Genomic DNA, 16,976 nt, shown 5'->3' with positions numbered 1-16,976 from the left:
CTGCTGGAGAGACCATGTGGAGAGAGAGAGATGCCTGGCCAGCCTCCGGACCTCCCAATGTCCTAGCTGAGACAGACATGTGAGTAAAACCACATTTGATTTCCAGACTGCCCTGAATCTCCAGATGCTGTTGACCTCATGAATAGGCCCAGTTAAACCCAACCTAGATTTCAGAATAATGAACAAAAGCATGATTATTGTTTTAAGTCACTTAATTTTCTGGTGGATCATCATGCAGCAATAGATTACTTTGAAATGTAGTATCTAAGATATGGTAGCAGTTCAATAAATATTTGCTGAATTTAATTTTAAGAGAGTAGATGGGTAATTAGATATCCCTTATGACCATTCTAAGCACTGAGATTGTATGACCCTGATATCACTAATAACCTTGGATTATGTCATTACTTCCTCAATTTCTGCTGACAAATAAGAGTTGAATCTAGGTGCAATATAGTGGAGTCCTTGAGCTTTGTTAGTTACTAGGGGGTCACCTATTTTTTGACCAGTTCCTTCTCTAAATCTACGTTTTGCAGTTCTATGGATTCCACTTAGATCTTCACCTACGGTAATCATACTGCAAACCCCACTTACTATAGAACACAAGGCTCTTTGAGACTTTATTTTTTTCAATAATAGGGAGCATTTTAAGCTAAGAAATTTATGCTTTTAGATCTAGTCTTCACTAGTTTTGTAGACTTTGAATCTTTTTCTCCAATTTCTCATTAGAGATAAAACCTATAATTCTGTCCATGCTCTGAAAAGCAGACTAATCAACCTGAACCATACCATTAGTAAGGCCAGATGTTTGAAATGCCCAGATGATATGCATTTTGGAAGAAAATAGTCTGAATTGTTACTAGCTGCACGGTTTGGATTTGGATTGTTCCACAATGTCATGTGTTATGGGTTTAGTCTCTAATACAGTAGCATTTAGAGGTGGGGCTTTTGGGAAGTGACTAGACCATGAGGACTCTTATCTCATCAGAGGATTAGTCTATCAATAGCTAAACGGACTACTGGGAGGTGGGTTAAAAGCAGTGGGTCCTGGACGGGGGGAGCATGTCCTTGGGGATATTTTGTCCCTGGTTCCTTCTTCTGTTTCTCTCTCCCCCTCCTCAGGTCCCCCGGCTTCCCTGCTGCCATGAGCTGAGTAACTTTCCTCTACCACTGCCTTCCACCATGATGTTCTGCCTCACTCAGATCCAAAGCAAAAAAACTGGCCAACCATGGACTGAAACCTCCGACACCATGAGTTGGAGTAAACTTTTCCTCTAAGTTGTTTGTGTCCGGTATTTTGGTGATAGCAATGAAAAATTGACTAACACACTAAATTTACCCTTTCTTTAATGCTGTACTATTTATAATTGGTCAACCATTTTTCTTTATCTGATTGTTTTGGGAGGGGTTGAAAACTATAGGTTTATACCAGAGTATCTTTTAAAGAGAGACTGTAGTTCAACACTTGATTGGTCTTTCTGAAGTCATGCATCCAAGTCAAGATTTAGGCATGATACTGTGCAGGTTCTACCACTTATTGCCCAAAGTGTCACAAATCATTGATTCTGTGTTTAAAGACTTTCCTCTAATGGAAACAAGGGACCAGAGGGGAACTGGAGTGGGAAGGTGGTAGTCCACAGAAACTGGGTTCTCCATGCACTTTTTAGTCTTCTGTCATAAACGCTGCTTTGGTTTTGACAGATCTGTGCCCGACCCTGCTACCTTGACAACCTATTTGTGACTTGACTCAGTTTCTAGTTGAGTCCTGTGTGCCATGGTAATTACACATAGGCTCCGTCTGGTTTTGTCCCCTAGCTCTCGACTTCTGTTTAGTCACCACTCTTGGCTCCCCATTTGGCTTCTCTCCTAGTAGTCACTGCAACTTGTTATAAACCTCACTCCTATTCATCCTTCTCATCCCAGGTCCTATGTTATTGCCATGGGAAGAACTTCCTGGACACCCCAGGCTAACTCAGATCCTCCTAATGTATGCCCTCAGAGTTTTCTGTATTTTACCTTCAAGGTACGTATCACAATTGACAATTATTGTTGTTAATGTTCTCTTCATCCTGTATCTTCAGCACCTAGGATAATACCTGGAACAGAGCAGGAGTTCATTATATGGAGTAAACATGAGAACAGGATGCTTGTGATTTGGGCTCTGCTTTTTTGGGTTTGGGTGTGGTTTGTCCCCTGTGGGTTCATGTGCTGGAAGCTTGAGAGCAGAAGTGTTGGGAGATGGTGAGGAACCTTTAAGAGGCAGGGTCTCGTGGGATGTCCTGTCATTGGGAGAGCTGTCCTCAGAAGGGATTAAGGTAGCTCTCTTGGGACCCCTTGATCTTGAACTTTGAACCTCCAGAACCATGAGCTAAATAAGTTCCTTTTTTTAATATAGTCAGTCTGTCTCAGGTATTTTACTGCAATGCAAAACTATCTAATATATGTTCCCATCTCTTTTCGTACACAGGAGATCATATTGTAGAGGACCTTGGGCCAGTTACAAAACTTCTGACTCTTAGTTTATGTGTGTCAAGTGGGGAGAATATTGTTTTATCTACTCCATAGTTTGAGATGCTAGGCATGTAGCAGAAGCTTTGCAGAGTGCTTGTGAAATGGGTGAATAGCATATGCTATCTCTGTAATGACAAATCTATATATTTTAACAGAGATCTCTTTCATTTAACAAACAAGAGAAATTGATTACCCAAGCAGAAAGAGTTAGGTTTATTGATTTGGAAATAAAAATCAACATTTTATATACCTTTGCCCTGGGGTCTATGTTTTTCTTCTGGGCTTAATTGAATACTAGACATTTTTTCCTGGGGAAGGGAGAAATTGTTTGAATGGATTGAATGAAATTAGTATTGATTGACTTTTCTACTCCTAGGAGGTGTCTGTCCTTCTAGTCTACCAAGAATACCAATTCCAGATTGACTACAGCTTTAAAAACTGCAAGAAAGCGACAGTGCTGAAGGCATGGGAATCTGAAGATGGCAGAGCTCCCTGACGCTAACTTTCTCCCCTGAGTGGCACAGCTGATTGGCCATAGGAAACCAGTGTCAGGATAAAACACTGACCACTGGGAGTGACAGCAAAAGTGCTTTCTGCTTAGCTGGTCCCTGGGCTAAAGTCTCACAGTCTGGCTTACCTGTGGCCTGGCTTACCCTGCCTATTTCCCCCTATTAGTACAGTCTAGATATCGCGCTTACAAAATAGAAATGCTACCCGTGTTTTCTTTTCCAGGCTCATCTTTCTCCAACATGTTCACTCCCTCCTGGAATCCCTCCCATTTGACATTTCCTTAGGGAAACAAAATGCAGAGAAGGGAGAAGGTGCTGGAAGGATTCAAACATAATTAGAGTTATATATTTTATTTGAACCTCATCTCTTTGGAGAAAGGGGAACAGAAATGAAAGAAGTAAGTCAGAGGTAGTCTGGCATGAAGCCTAGAGATGTAGGGTGCTTGAAGAAGGAAACCCTTCACTGGAATATCTGCTGAAGCGGAAATGAGGAGACAGGGAATGTAGAGACATCGTGGGCATGTGGTAATGGGGCCAGGGAGTGTGATTCCAGTGCCCAGTAGGGAGGCAGCAGGCGGAGGAGTCACAAAGCAAAGTATTGCTAGCATGTACCCAGTCTAGGTTTCCTGACCAAGCGGCCCCTTTTGGGTGGGAAGAATTTGCCCAGGTTTTCTGACCCCTTATTCCCAGTTCGCCTCCCAGGAGTGATCATTATACTCATTGGTTGAGTAATTCATATGTTGCCCTCTCCTCTCCATTGATGGTGTCTGAGGCCGAGTCTGAGACTGGGTTTGGGGAACTCCAGAGTGAGGCTGCCAGTGGTGCCGCCGGGGGTAAGTGTAAGCCCTCGATGTGGGTTTGTGCTGGGGCTGCCTCTCCATCTCCAGCTTCATCTCAGGCTCAGTCTCAGGCTCTGGTGGGGTCTTGGGCTCCGGATCCGTCTCCGGCTCCACCTCAGTCTCAGGTTCCAGCTCCAGCTCAGACTGGGGCTCTGTGTCGGGCTCCAGATCAGATCGAGGCTCCAGCTCTGACTCATTTTCCAGCTCCTGATCTAGGTAAGAATCCAGTCTCACATCTTGTTCTGACTCCAGCATGGGTTCCATTTCCAAATCAAACTCCGACTCCTCTTCTACTGTCTGCTGGGCCTTGGCGAAGCTTGGACTTGGATTTTTTTTGCTTTCTGGAAAATTACTACCCATTTTAAATCTTGGAATGTCATTCTGAAATACACACAATTAGATGGGGTAAAATTTCCAATTAAAGTTTAACTTTCAAGCAGTCAAAGAATAGCAAAATATAATAGGACTTAAGGTACCAGAACCACAGGTTCCTGGCAAAGAAGAAAATATTTCTTGCCTAAATCTGCTTCTCATCTTCTTTGCCCTCCTTGATTTCTCAGCTATTCACTATTCTTCAGGCTCAGTCAGTCCCTAACTTCTGATCTCTCTGGCTTTTCTAGCTAGACTGGATTTCATGATCCACCATTTAAATAGCAATGGTCTTGACAGTATTCTGAAACATCTTGTGTTCTTGATCTTACCTATCTTGCCACCCCCATTGAAATTCTTGACAGGGCACGTAAGGCTATTTGCACCTGGCCTCTTGCCATTTTCTCTAGCATCATCTCCACCTGTGGTACCCACCCTTTACTCTAGCCATGGCACTACCCAGAGTTGCCTGACTACTGCTTACCTTGACTCACGCTGCTCCTTTTGCCTGCCTTGTCCTCCTCCATCTTCCACATATACTTATTCATCATTCCAGATTCAGATCCAAGATGACCAGCCAGGATCCCAGCTTCCTCTGTATTCCAGCTGTACTTCACTCATACTTCTATCATTGTACCAGTGATAGGTTCCCGTATTTACAAATCTACCCCTTCCTAGGCCCTGAGTTCCTTGCAGTGCCTGTTCCTTGATATTCCCAGTGCCAGGCACCACGCCTGTCCCATAGCAGGTGCCTGCAAGGTTTGGTGAGTCACCCTTGCAGTAAGCAATGTCCCATGAAATTTACCACTTTCACCCTTCTCAAAGATTTGCTTATTTTTATTTATTTATTTATTTTTTACCATTTGACATGTCTGCTTTTCCTTCTTCCTTACTGGTTTGCTTCTTCTTGGTCTCTATGCTGTCTTCTCTATTTCTGCTGGATTCACACTGCACCCCCCATATTGGGGATTGAACCCAGGACCCAGCACATGCTAGGCAAGCACTCCACCACTAAGTTACATCTTCAGTTTTTTCCCTTTCTTTCTTTCATTTATTTATTTTTGAGACAGGGTCTCACTAAGTTGCTGAGACGGGTCTTCAACTTGCAGTCCTCCTGCCTCAAACCTCTTGAGTAGTTGTGCCACCAAGCCCAACTCTGCTGGAGTTTTAAATGGCAGCATGTTCCAAGTCTTGATCCTGGGACCCTACTCTTCTCCATCCACTCTCCCCCATGGGTAATTTTATTTAGACCCATAATTACCATCTATGTGCCAGTGACTCTTTGGTTATAACCATTCCCCTAATCTGCAGGTTCATATACCTACTTCCATTCTTGACATCCCCATTTAGATGTTTAGTAGACATCTCAAATTTAATACAAACAAAATAGAAAATAGGACTGGCTCCTCTTCTAGTCATCCCTATCTTAAATGCCAGAAACAAATTGATATATTCAGTATCAACTCTTAATCTAAGTCCTGAAAAGAATGTTAATAAACTAGAAAAATACTTTTTTTTTAAAAGCAGTCAATAAATGTCCATCTTAAACACCATTACCACTAGCCTTCATATAGGCTGACAAGAAGCTTTCTCATCAACTCCAGGAGAAGACAAGATTCAGTGCTATTATTTAAATTATTTTGGGAGATCTAACTTATACAATAATATGTAATATTGAATATAAATTCTAAGAGAAAATGACAGATTAGTGTTAATTTTAGTATATATTTTGCTATATAAAAAAAACGAGAAAGGCCAGGTGCAGTGACACACGCCTGTGATCACACAGCTAGGGAGGCTGAGGCAGGAGGATTGTGAGTTCAAGGTCAGCCTCAGCAACTCAGAGAAACTCTAAGCAACTCAGCAAGACCCTGTATCAAAATATAAAAAAGGATTATGGCTCAGTGGTTAAGCAACCCTGGGTTCAATCCCCAGTACAAACAAAATGGAGCAAAACACTGAAGAGAATTAACAATGAAACTTATTATTATTTTTTTTTAATGAAACTTCTTAGGACTAGTAAAATGATTCACAGGGTGGCCAAATAATTATAAAAAAATCAATATTTGGTTTGGAGATGTGGCTCAATGGTAGAGCACTTGCCTAGCATACATAAGACCCTGGGTTCGGTCCAGCACCACACTCCTCCCCAACAGAAAATCAGTGGGTTCCTTATATCTCAGAAATTGCCAGTTGGACCATCTAATGAGAGAGAAAATTTATTTTATTGTTGTTGCTCTTAGTTTGAGACAGGATCTTGCTATGCTACCCAGGCTGGTCTCAAGTCCATGGGCTCGTTATCTTCCCTTTTCAGCCTCTTGAGTAGCTGGAACTAAACACGTGTACTACCATGTGTGGCCTAACACAACTTATTTTAAAAAACAATACATGTAAAACATATAAAAATATAAGCTAGGCTTTGTCTACATGAAGCAAGTTGTAAAACCTTTTTATGAATTTAACATTTAAAAAGACTGAATAAATGTAGACAGTCCATGTTCCTGTATAGGAAGAACAGATACTGTAAAGATATAAATTCTCAGATTATTTTATGTTGTTAATGTAATTCTAAAGAAATTTCCAACAGGTTTTCTTTGGGTTTGTTTGTTTAGTTTTTGTTTGTTTGCATTTTGAGAGTAGAAAGTAGAAACTGATAAAGATTCAAAAGTTGGTTTGGAAGAATAAATTAGTGATAATGAGTTAGAAAAAAATTTTTTTCTGTTAGAAAATTTTGAAACAGAATGTTGATAACACAGGGCAGTGTGTGCGCATGTGTGTGCATGCACGTGTGTTGCTAAGGATTGAACCCAGAGGTACTGTACCACTGAGCTACACCCCAAACCCTTTTTCTTAATTTTTATTTTGAGACAGGGTCTTGGTAAATTTTTCCCCTAAATTATTGCCATGCTAAATTACAGACTGACTTCAAATTTGCCATCCTCCTGCCTCAGTCTCTTGAGTCACTGGTATCACAGGCATGCAACACTGTGCCTGTTAACACAGAACTTCTTAACTAAAATGTTAAAATGTATTATCAAGTTATAGTAATCAAAATAGTATGATACCAAAGCTATGAAGAACAATGAAACCAAAAACCAGGATAGAAGTGGGTTTTAGTTTGGGTAAGTAAATAATATTTAATGAAAATGGCATCTGAGATTAGTGAGGCAAAGAAGACTTATTCAAGAGATGGTTGGATGGTACTACAGTTTGCATGTACGTCCTCCAAAATTCATGTTGAAACTTAATATCCACTGTGGTGGTATTAAGAGGTGGGGCCTTTTGGAAAGTGATTAGTGCCTTCTAAAAGGGCAAAAGGTTTCTACTTCCTTCATGTGAGGAGGATGCCAATGATGGAACAAGCCCTCGCCAGACATCGAACTTGCTGGGGCCTTGATTTTTGACTTTTCAGCATCCAGGACTGTGGCAAATAAATTTTTGTTATTTATAAATTACCCAGTCTCAGGAATTTTATTATAGCAGCATACATGGACTGAGACAGATGGTAGAGTTCAAAATAGTTAGCTATATAGATTTTAAAAAATGGTTATCTTTAGCGTTATACACTGAAACACATTCTAGTTAGATTACAGAGTATAGCATATGAAAATGAAAACAAAATGTAGGAAAAAATGTTATTTACTTTGTATGTGGGAATAACTTCATAAGCAAAAATAAGTGGAAAATAAAAAGAAAGATTAATAGATGTGACTACATAATATAAAAAAACAAATGTTAAGAGAATCATAATATAAATAAAAAAATGAAGAAACTTCCATTTAAAGTAAAAGCAGACTACATAATGGAGACCAACCCTCCCACTGTGAATAACTAGGTAGAATATTTTTTTAAAAATCTCTGCTTGAAGGTACCATAATGCTAACAAGATGAAGAGGAATTACCAGGACAGGAATAGGAAGAGATGAAAATCTAGGGAGATGAATCTAGCCTTTGGGGCCACTTTGTCATGAGGGTATTTGATGATCTAGAAATAGCACATGGAGCAGTGCTGAGTGATACCTTTATATCTTTAAGGGCTTAGGGTTGCAAAAATTACATTCCATGATCTGCTGAGGGAGGGGTTATGGTGAACCTTCCCAGGAACTATAAATGAACTTTGGATCATCAGGATGGTCAAGAAAACTTCAAGCCCTGATATCAGATCAAAGCAATCCTGGATTGCTAGTACCTCCAGGTATCTGGAAAAACAATCCATTTCTTTCTGGAAGAAAAAATATCATCGTAGGCCACAAAGTATTTCTATAAACATTTTCCAAATACAATGTCTGGCACACATCAAAGATTACCAGGCGCATTAGATTTTGACAGTAAAGGGTGTAGGTCGAATCTTAGGGCAATAATTCTCAAAATGTGGTTCCTGTACCAGTTAGTACCAGCAATATTGTCTGATAAATGGGTAGTAATGTAAAGTCTTAGGACCCACCTTGGACATGTTGAATCAGAAATTCAGTGAATTGGGACACAAAGGGGCCTAACTATCTTTGTTTTAACAGCACATTCAGGTGATTCTGATGTGTATTAAAGTTCAAAAAGGAATGTAAATTCTGATAAGAAGGACCACCTCTGGCCAAAGATGTTGTCAAGAGAATTCTTGTTCTGACTAGAGGTGAACCTGATGAGCTCTGATGCCCCTTCTAATGGAATGGTTTTCTGCATCTATGATTTTGTAAATGGAAGTAAACTATAGAGTAGACAAAAAAAAAAAAAAAAAAAAAAAAAAAATTCAGATCTAGCTACCAGGGAAAAATTATTCTGGATAAAACAGAGACATATAACTTGTGAGAATTATCACCAAAGCAAAGGAAATAACTGGTAATACATTGCTGAAAGAAAGAAAGAGGACTGGGGCTGTAGCTCAATGGCAGAGTGCTTGCCTCACATATGTGATGCACTGGGTTGGATCCTCAGCACTGCATAAAAATAAGTAAAATAAAGTATTCGGTCTATCTACAACAAAAAATTTAAAAAAGAAAGAAAGAAAGAGGCTATGTTTTACAAGCCTGGATATCTTTTACTTCTTAGAGTTTTTAAAAACACTTATTAATGTGGTAATACTTTTCTTGTCATAAAAATTCACACATTATTGATATCTACAGATTTGAATCATAGATTTGATTGAAAAATAATTCCTAAGTCATTAAATAGTATTTGATATCCATCTGTGTTTTTAATTTCTTTTTTCTTTCTTTCTTTTTTTTTTTTTTTGGTTTTGAAACTTTGACCTACACAGATAGTAATTTGAAAATGCTGAAGAACAAGTTATTTACTTAGAATTAATAAATGACTAAAACTTCTGACATATATCTTTTTCTTTTGCCTTTGGTAAGGTTGAATAAATCTTCTATTACTCACAAGGTAAATAATAGTCAAAGTATCAGACATGCAGATATTCACCTCAGTTAATTCATTAGCTTTATTATTCATCCCAAAGGTCTAGGTGGGGTAGGCTCTAAAGGTCTATCTAAGGAAGATATTTAAGATATTTAGTGATTGGTAGGGCACTAACCAAGACTGATGTAAAGGGAGGCTCTGGGCTGCCACTGCATTGCATTAACCCTCTCTTCAGTTGAAGAGTGTTCTGGATACCACCCAGATGCCAAGGCAGTAGAGGCACTTGGCACTGCTATTTATGGGTCAGTAAGAGAGCATTTTCAACATCTCAGATTCTGGTATAGCCACACTGGAAAACCTTTCCTGGACATTTTTCATCTCCACCAGATCAGGTGTCTCCCCCTTCCCCACCTCCCCATGTGCTTCCCATCATCCAACCTTGTTCACGTCTGAGTAGGTTTCCTGTATCACTGTCTCAGATTCATCATCGCTTAACTCAGAGAGCTCTGTAAACTTCCTTGATGAGGCAAACAGCACGGCATCATGGAGGCTGAGGAATAGCTGGGCCTTGGTGATGCCAGCATCAAAGAAGTCATTCTTTTCAAACATCCTGACCACAGAGGCTACAAACCAAACCCGGAACACACAGTGTCAGACGCCTGGGGAGCAGAGCCCCCAGGATGCAAGACCCAGCCCTCTCACAGGGTGAAGGATACTCACGGTGACACCCTGCCATGAGCACTAGAATGTTGGCGTTTTGGAAAGCATTGCACATCTGCAGGGAGAGAGTGAATCAGTGTCAGACAGCTTTGTGCTCACTAAGAAAGGGACTTTAAATTAGCTGAGTTTTCAAACCCCTTTGGCCATGGGCTCATCTGGGATATAAGTACTGTTGCCTCTCAATTCTGCTTTACAAACATTTGATGAGTGGACTTCTGAAGGCCAGGGAACACAAAAGAGAGTCCGACTATCTTATGGCAGGTGGGGATGAGATGGAGGGATGCCAGAGTCTTGAGGTGGGCAACAGTTCACATAAAGAGAAAAACGTCTGCCTGAGGAAAGCCCTGGAATAGAGATGGGCACAGATGTGACAGGAACACTTTGGAAGTCATCAGGAACGGCCCTACCTTGGGATTATTATTTAATGTTTGTGTGTGCCCCTGCTCCCTGGAATTCATCAAGCCAAGCGGGTGAGATTTGGCCCAAAGACGGTCAGGGGATGCAGTGGGAAATAGAATTCAAAAATCCTGAAGGTACAGTCAGAGCTGCTCTGCAAAGTTGCATTTGACTTTAGTAAAACATCAGATATTTAGTATCTGATGCTAACTCAAGTTTACTTCAGCCAATATGCCAAGCTCTGGGGCAATAAATCATTTGAAGTTCACTTCCAACCAAGTCAATATTAATTGTAACCCTCTAGGATTGAGTAGACTTCATCCCTGAGCATCAACTTAAAATGTTAAAAGAAACCAAACAGACTTTGCTTCTATCAGCACCAAGAGGAAACAGAAAGTCATTCATTTTTTTTGTACCAGGGATTGAACCCAGGGGTGCTTAAACCCTGAGCCACATTCCCAGCCCATTTTTTACTTTTCATTTTGAGACAGGGTCTCACTAAGTTGCTCAGGGCCTCACTAAATTGCTGAGGCTGGTGTTGAACTGGCTGTCCTTCTGCCTCAGCCTCCCATGCTGCTGGGATTACAGGTATGTGCCACCATGCCCAGCTTAAATTGCCAATTATAAGGTAAACAAAACAGTATTTTTTAAATAGGGGTATACAGAACAATTACAAAGGGAATTTAAGAAAACCTATATTTTAGAGTATAAAGTGCACCAAGAATGTTTCACAGATTTAAAGTAAAGATATCTGACATTTCCTCTATGGGGATAGAGCAGAAAGTAGTCATCCACAAGGGCCAGAAAATATGGTGTCTTTACATTAAGTGGTGACGGGTGGGAGCGAGGTGAGGAAAGCACAGTTGCGCTATGGGATATTTTAAAGAGGAAACAGACTCAGTGCAATTTAGTAATCTGCCTTGGGTCAGACAGACAGCGAGCACTGAAGCTACAACAAAGCACACATTTCCAGACTGGCAGCCAGAGTTCTCTCTGTTATGAAAAACTTGATACTGCTTCACTTAAGAGAATACTATCCCCTTGGGAATAAAAATGTATGGTAAAGTAGAATTCCAAGATAAAAGAAGGCAAACCTACCAAAGTAGCATATCTTAAAAAACGGTGGATGTAGTCAGAATCCGGGAGTGAGTGCTCAAGGTGCTTAAACCTGGGCCACTGCAAACAGGGGCGGAGGTAAGATAGAGTGCTATCCACTGAGATAAGCGGGCTGAAGAAAGTACACTGTATTTATGAGACATTGAGCAACAAAACCAGAACGGTTGACTGTGCACATAAACTGTCTGTTGTGTATTGGAAGGAGAGAGATGAGAAGGCCACAGAACACGAGAGCAGGAGTCAGGTCTTGGTGACATGAACTTTGAAGGAAAACAATCTTCCCTGTCCTCTTCTACCTGCAGGTGCCCGTAATGAACAGGGCAGTGGGAAGACTCTGCATCAGATACTGGATAGGCAGCTCCAGGCTTGGGGTGTCATTTCATTCCACCTTCTTCATATCTAAGTACAAGACAACCCAGTGTCTGGCTCAGAGCAGCTGAACAGTAGGAGTTCTTGGTGAGCTTCTTTCTGTACCACTCAAACCTACTCCTTCAAAAGATTTTCAGCTAACTCCTAGGATGTACTGGGAGTTACATGGGGCCATGGCACAGATTGCTACTTCAATGGTGTTGGGAATTTCCTTTTTGCATTTCTGGAGAAGTAATAAATGGCTCATGCTTACTGAACCAACCCAATTCATTTTATTCTGATTGGACTTAAATTACCATCCATGTTCAAGTTTCTGCTAACCTAGCAGTGATGAAGTAGCTAATCAGAGGCTAACGGGATCAAATGGGGATGGGGTGTGGGTGTGGGTGGTGTGAGGCAATTGGAGCTCTCAACAAAGCCCCCCCAGGTACTTACCTGTCTTAATACCACCAAAGCTTGAAAATCAACATAATGCACCATGGAGAAATCCAGGATGATGGTGTGGATGCTGGGTTGATAAGACCTGTCCGAGTAAGGGATGGTTGATAACTCCTGACTTTCAGTAGCTTCAGGCAGTGGAAGCAAGCTGTTTCTTGAGGGGTGGTTAGCAAGCCGGACTTTCTCCACATCCTCATAGTTTTGTTCTTGATTTCTCTGAGATGTGGAAGATCCTGTGTTTGGCACTTGGTCATCAGATAAACTCTGGCTCATGTTTATGCTATCCAAATGTGAACATCGGACCAGGTTAATGGAGGATGAATCAAGGTTCTGTTTATTTTCAAAGCGTTCTGTGTAGATAATCTGAAAGAATAGAGATGCCATTCAAACAAGGGCTGGAAGTACAGTGACTACACTGTATCTGTCTACTAGCTCACTTCCCTCTCACCTATGAAATTTCTCCCCAAACTAGGTACTACTGTCCATTTTTTATTTGGATATCTCATGACCAAAGCTACATTCATCTTTCCTTATCCTAACCACCCACAGGGGCTTCTTCCCAACATCCTATGGACATCAATGACATTATTATTCTAGTAAGCCAGACTTAAAATCATCTTTGATTTTTTCCTTTCCTTTGTCCCTGGGTCCTCATTAGTCTTCAATTTCTACCCATATTTTGTTTGGAGTCTGTCTTTCTATCAGGCCTTTTATCAGTACCTTCTTCTTTTATCGATGCAACAGTCTTCTGTCACGCTTTCTTAAGAAAACAAAAAGTTACTTGACTGGGGCTATCTTTACTTCTCCTTCCTTTCAGTCTATTTAATAGGCCCACATACCTTCTGTAGCTTAAGGACAGCACCAATGACCAAGAATACCATGACATGCAAGGTCTGAATATGAACCCTGCATTCACAAGGATCAGATTCTACCTGGGGGGAGTACACATGTCCATAAAAAGATAAATAAAGAATGTGAGTGGATGAGGACTATAAGGTTCATGGGAAAATGAAAAGAGTATGCTTGCTAGAGTGGCATAATTCTGAATGATGTTTCTTTTTTTATTTTTTAATCTGTTATCACTGGGAAAAGTGATTGACCACAAGCATGATTGTGAATTGATATGACACACCCTCGAGAATAATCAGGATATTGGCAGTTTATGCTCAAGAAAACTGCATGGAATGGAAAAACAATATGTCACAACTGAAGCACTGTGTCAGATAAGCTTTCACAGCTGCCACCTGGCTAGGACCTGACTTCCAGGTGAAATGTCCTCTACTCCTGAAATTGACTCTTACTCGCATAATTTGAAAAGCACTAGGTATATCAGAAAGTTATTTAACAAGCCAAAATCATTTCTGATATGAAGTCTAAATAAGTTGCTTACTCTTTTAAAATGACAAAATGTGAAGCTGAAAGGAAAAATAAATGTGAAAGCTTTGAAGAATAAATGATATAAATGATGTCACAACAAAAAAATTAAAACTCTTATCATTCTAATGATAATATGACTTGTGAAATAAATTTTAGAACTGGGGGTTTAGCTCAGTGGTAGAGAGTGGATTTAGCATGTGTGAAGCCCCAGGTTCCTCAGCAGGAAGTAAGAAAAGAAGTTAATTTTTTTTTGCAGTGCCAGGGATAGAACCCAGGGTCTTATATTTGCAGGGCAAGCACTCTACCGACTGAGCTATCTACCCAGCCCAAGAAGTTAATTTTTTAAAAATTAAAGATAAAAGCCATTGGGCTGGGGATATAGCTCAGTTGGTAGAGTGCTTGCCTCACAAGCACAAGACCCTGGGTTCAATCCTCAGCACTGCAAAAAAAAAAAAAAAAAAAAAAAGATAAAAGCCATTCAAGGTAGTAAAGTAGTATATATTGTATAGCAAAAAAAAAAGTGGTGTGGATAGATGATATGATAGTTCAATTGTGAGAGTTCTTCCTTAAGACATGAAAGGCACTGAGGCCAGACCTCTGGGGGACAGGTGTGGGTTAACCCAGTGGCAGAGAATACAAGCTTCTCCAGGTCGAGGAAACTTTCTGAGAGCCTCTCTGTTCTCGACCTCACAGACTCTACATTCCTGTCTTTCTTACAAGTCCCTTGTGCCATTTCTGTCTGAACTTATTTCCCAGGCCAAGATTCTTACCCTGAGAACTTCAGGTTTATGTCTACTTCAGGGTCCCTGTACAAACCTATTCATGAACTGAGAATCCTCTTTTTTCCTATCTAATATCAATCCACATTTCTCTCCTACCCAGAACACGTCCATTGCTACATGAAGTTTCTTTGACTTTTTGAGTTCATGCCAATCTCCCTTTGCCCACAGTTTAGGAAGTAACAATATAATATTATATATTGCATGTTTCACTATCCTATTTAATAAAATATAAGTTATACCATCATTTTTCATAACACCAAAAAAGAAAAAATGCTAAGAATGAAATAATGGCATGTCATGGATTAGTTAATACATCCAAATATTGGAAATGTGAAAAAAAATATCCATTTAGGATTGATAAAATATAAAAAACTTATATGTCACATTAATAGAGAGTTGTCTTGGGCTGGGGTTGTGGCTCAGTGGTAGAGCGCTTGCCTCACATGTGTGAGACACTGGGTTTGATTCTCAGCACTAAATGAATAAAATAAAGGTCAAACAACAACTAAAAAAAAATATATATATATTTTTTTTTTAAATAGAGAATTATCTCTAATTTGATTTAAAAATCCATGAAGTACTTCAAAACAATTTATGATTTTATGGAGGAAGGGGAAGTACACAGGTGGGTGAGACAAGATTGGGTATAAGTTGACAAATCTTAAAGTTGATGGCAGGACGTGACTGCTCATTATGCTTCTCTATATGTTTAAAAATTTCCATGAACTTTAAGGACATTATGCTAAGTGAAATAAACCAGGCCACTAAAAGATAAATACTATTATGATTCTACTTATATGAAGTATCTAGACCAGTCAAATTCATAGAAACAGAAAGTAGAATAGTGGTTTCCAGGGTCAGGGAGGAAAGGGAAATAAGGAGTCTTTGTTTAATGGATTCAGACTTCCAGTTCCAGAAGATGAAAAAAGATTCTGGAGATGGATGGTGGTAGTGATTGTGAAATAAATGTGAAGACAGGGTGCTTAACGCTACTGAACTTAAACATGGTTAAGAGGTGTGTTTTCATTAAGAAGATCTTACATGATGAGCAAGTTGGTTTCATTCTGGGAATGCAAGGTTGGTTTACATAGACAAATTAATAAATGTAATTCATCATATAAATAGAATTAAGGACAAAATCTCATGATCATATCGATAGATACAGAAAAAGTCTGACAAAATTCGGCATCCATTCATCTTAAAAATGCTAAACAAACCAGGGATAGAAGGAAACTTGCCTCAATATCATACACTACGTATGACACACCCACAATTGACATCATACTGAATGGGGAAAAACTGAAAGTATTTCTTCTAAAATCAAGAACAAAACAAGGATGTCCAATCTCACTTCTATTCAATATACTTCCTGAAATTTTATCCAGAGCAATTAACGAGAAGGAAATTAAAGGGCTACAGATAGAAAAATTGAAATTATTTCTGTTTATGGATGATTCTACATTTAAAAGACCACCCAAAAATTTCCCCAAAAGACTTCTAGAGCTGATGAACAAATTCAGCAAAGTAGCAGGATACAAAATCAGCACACAAAAATCAATAGTTTTTCTATACATCTATAATGAACCCAATGACAAAGAAATTAGGAAAACAATTCCATTCACAATAGCCTAAAAGAAAAAAAAAAAAAAAAAAACCCTGGGAATAAATCTAACCAAGGAGGTGAAAGACTTATATATATTTATATAATGAAAATCTTAGATTACTGAAGAAAGAAATTGATAGAGACATTAGAAGATGGAAAGACCATTCATGTTCTTGGATAGGCAGAATTAACATTGTTAAAATTGTCATATTACCAAAACTAATCTACAGATTCAATGCAATCTCCATCAAAATATCAATGGCATTGTTCAAAAAAGTAGAAAAACCAGTCCTCTAAAATTCATATGGAAGAATTAAAGACCCAGAATAGCCCAATGCAATTCTAAGCAATAAGAATAAGACTGAAGGGCATCACAATACCCAGCCTCAAATTATACTATGGAGCTATACTAACAAAAAACAGCATAGTATATACATAAAAACAAACACGAAGACCAATGGAATAGAACAATAGAATAGAATACAAGGACAAACTCACACAGACCCAGTCATCTCATCTTTGACAAAGGTGCCAAAAACACACACTGGAGAAAAGACAGATTTTTTAACAAATGGTAATGGGAAAACTGGATATC

General features: G+C 39.4%; 1 protein-coding gene across 1 annotated transcript in view; it reads right to left on the bottom strand.

Annotated features, from left to right (window-relative positions):
* Positions 1–3,434: 3,434 nt before the first annotated feature.
* The window catches only part of Slc26a8 (solute carrier family 26 member 8), a 67,337-nt gene continuing 53,795 nt past the window's right edge, over positions 3,435–16,976 (bottom strand). Inside the window, exons 17-21 of the mRNA XM_047558483.1 lie at positions 12,617–12,982; positions 10,301–10,355; positions 10,019–10,203; positions 3,933–4,240; positions 3,435–3,866 (exon numbers count right to left, since the gene is read on the bottom strand). Coding sequence (XP_047414439.1) covers positions 3,701–3,866; positions 3,933–4,240; positions 10,019–10,203; positions 10,301–10,355; positions 12,617–12,982 — 1,080 coding nt within the window. The 3' untranslated portion in view covers positions 3,435–3,700. The remainder of the gene's footprint in view (positions 3,867–3,932; positions 4,241–10,018; positions 10,204–10,300; positions 10,356–12,616; positions 12,983–16,976) is intronic.

This window comes from Sciurus carolinensis, chromosome 7, assembly GCF_902686445.1.
Source record: "Sciurus carolinensis chromosome 7, mSciCar1.2, whole genome shotgun sequence".
Taxonomy (NCBI): Eukaryota; Metazoa; Chordata; class Mammalia; order Rodentia; family Sciuridae; genus Sciurus; species Sciurus carolinensis.
The sequence above is the reverse complement of the archived record's forward strand: the minus strand, read 5'-3'. Positions and strand labels throughout refer to the sequence as shown.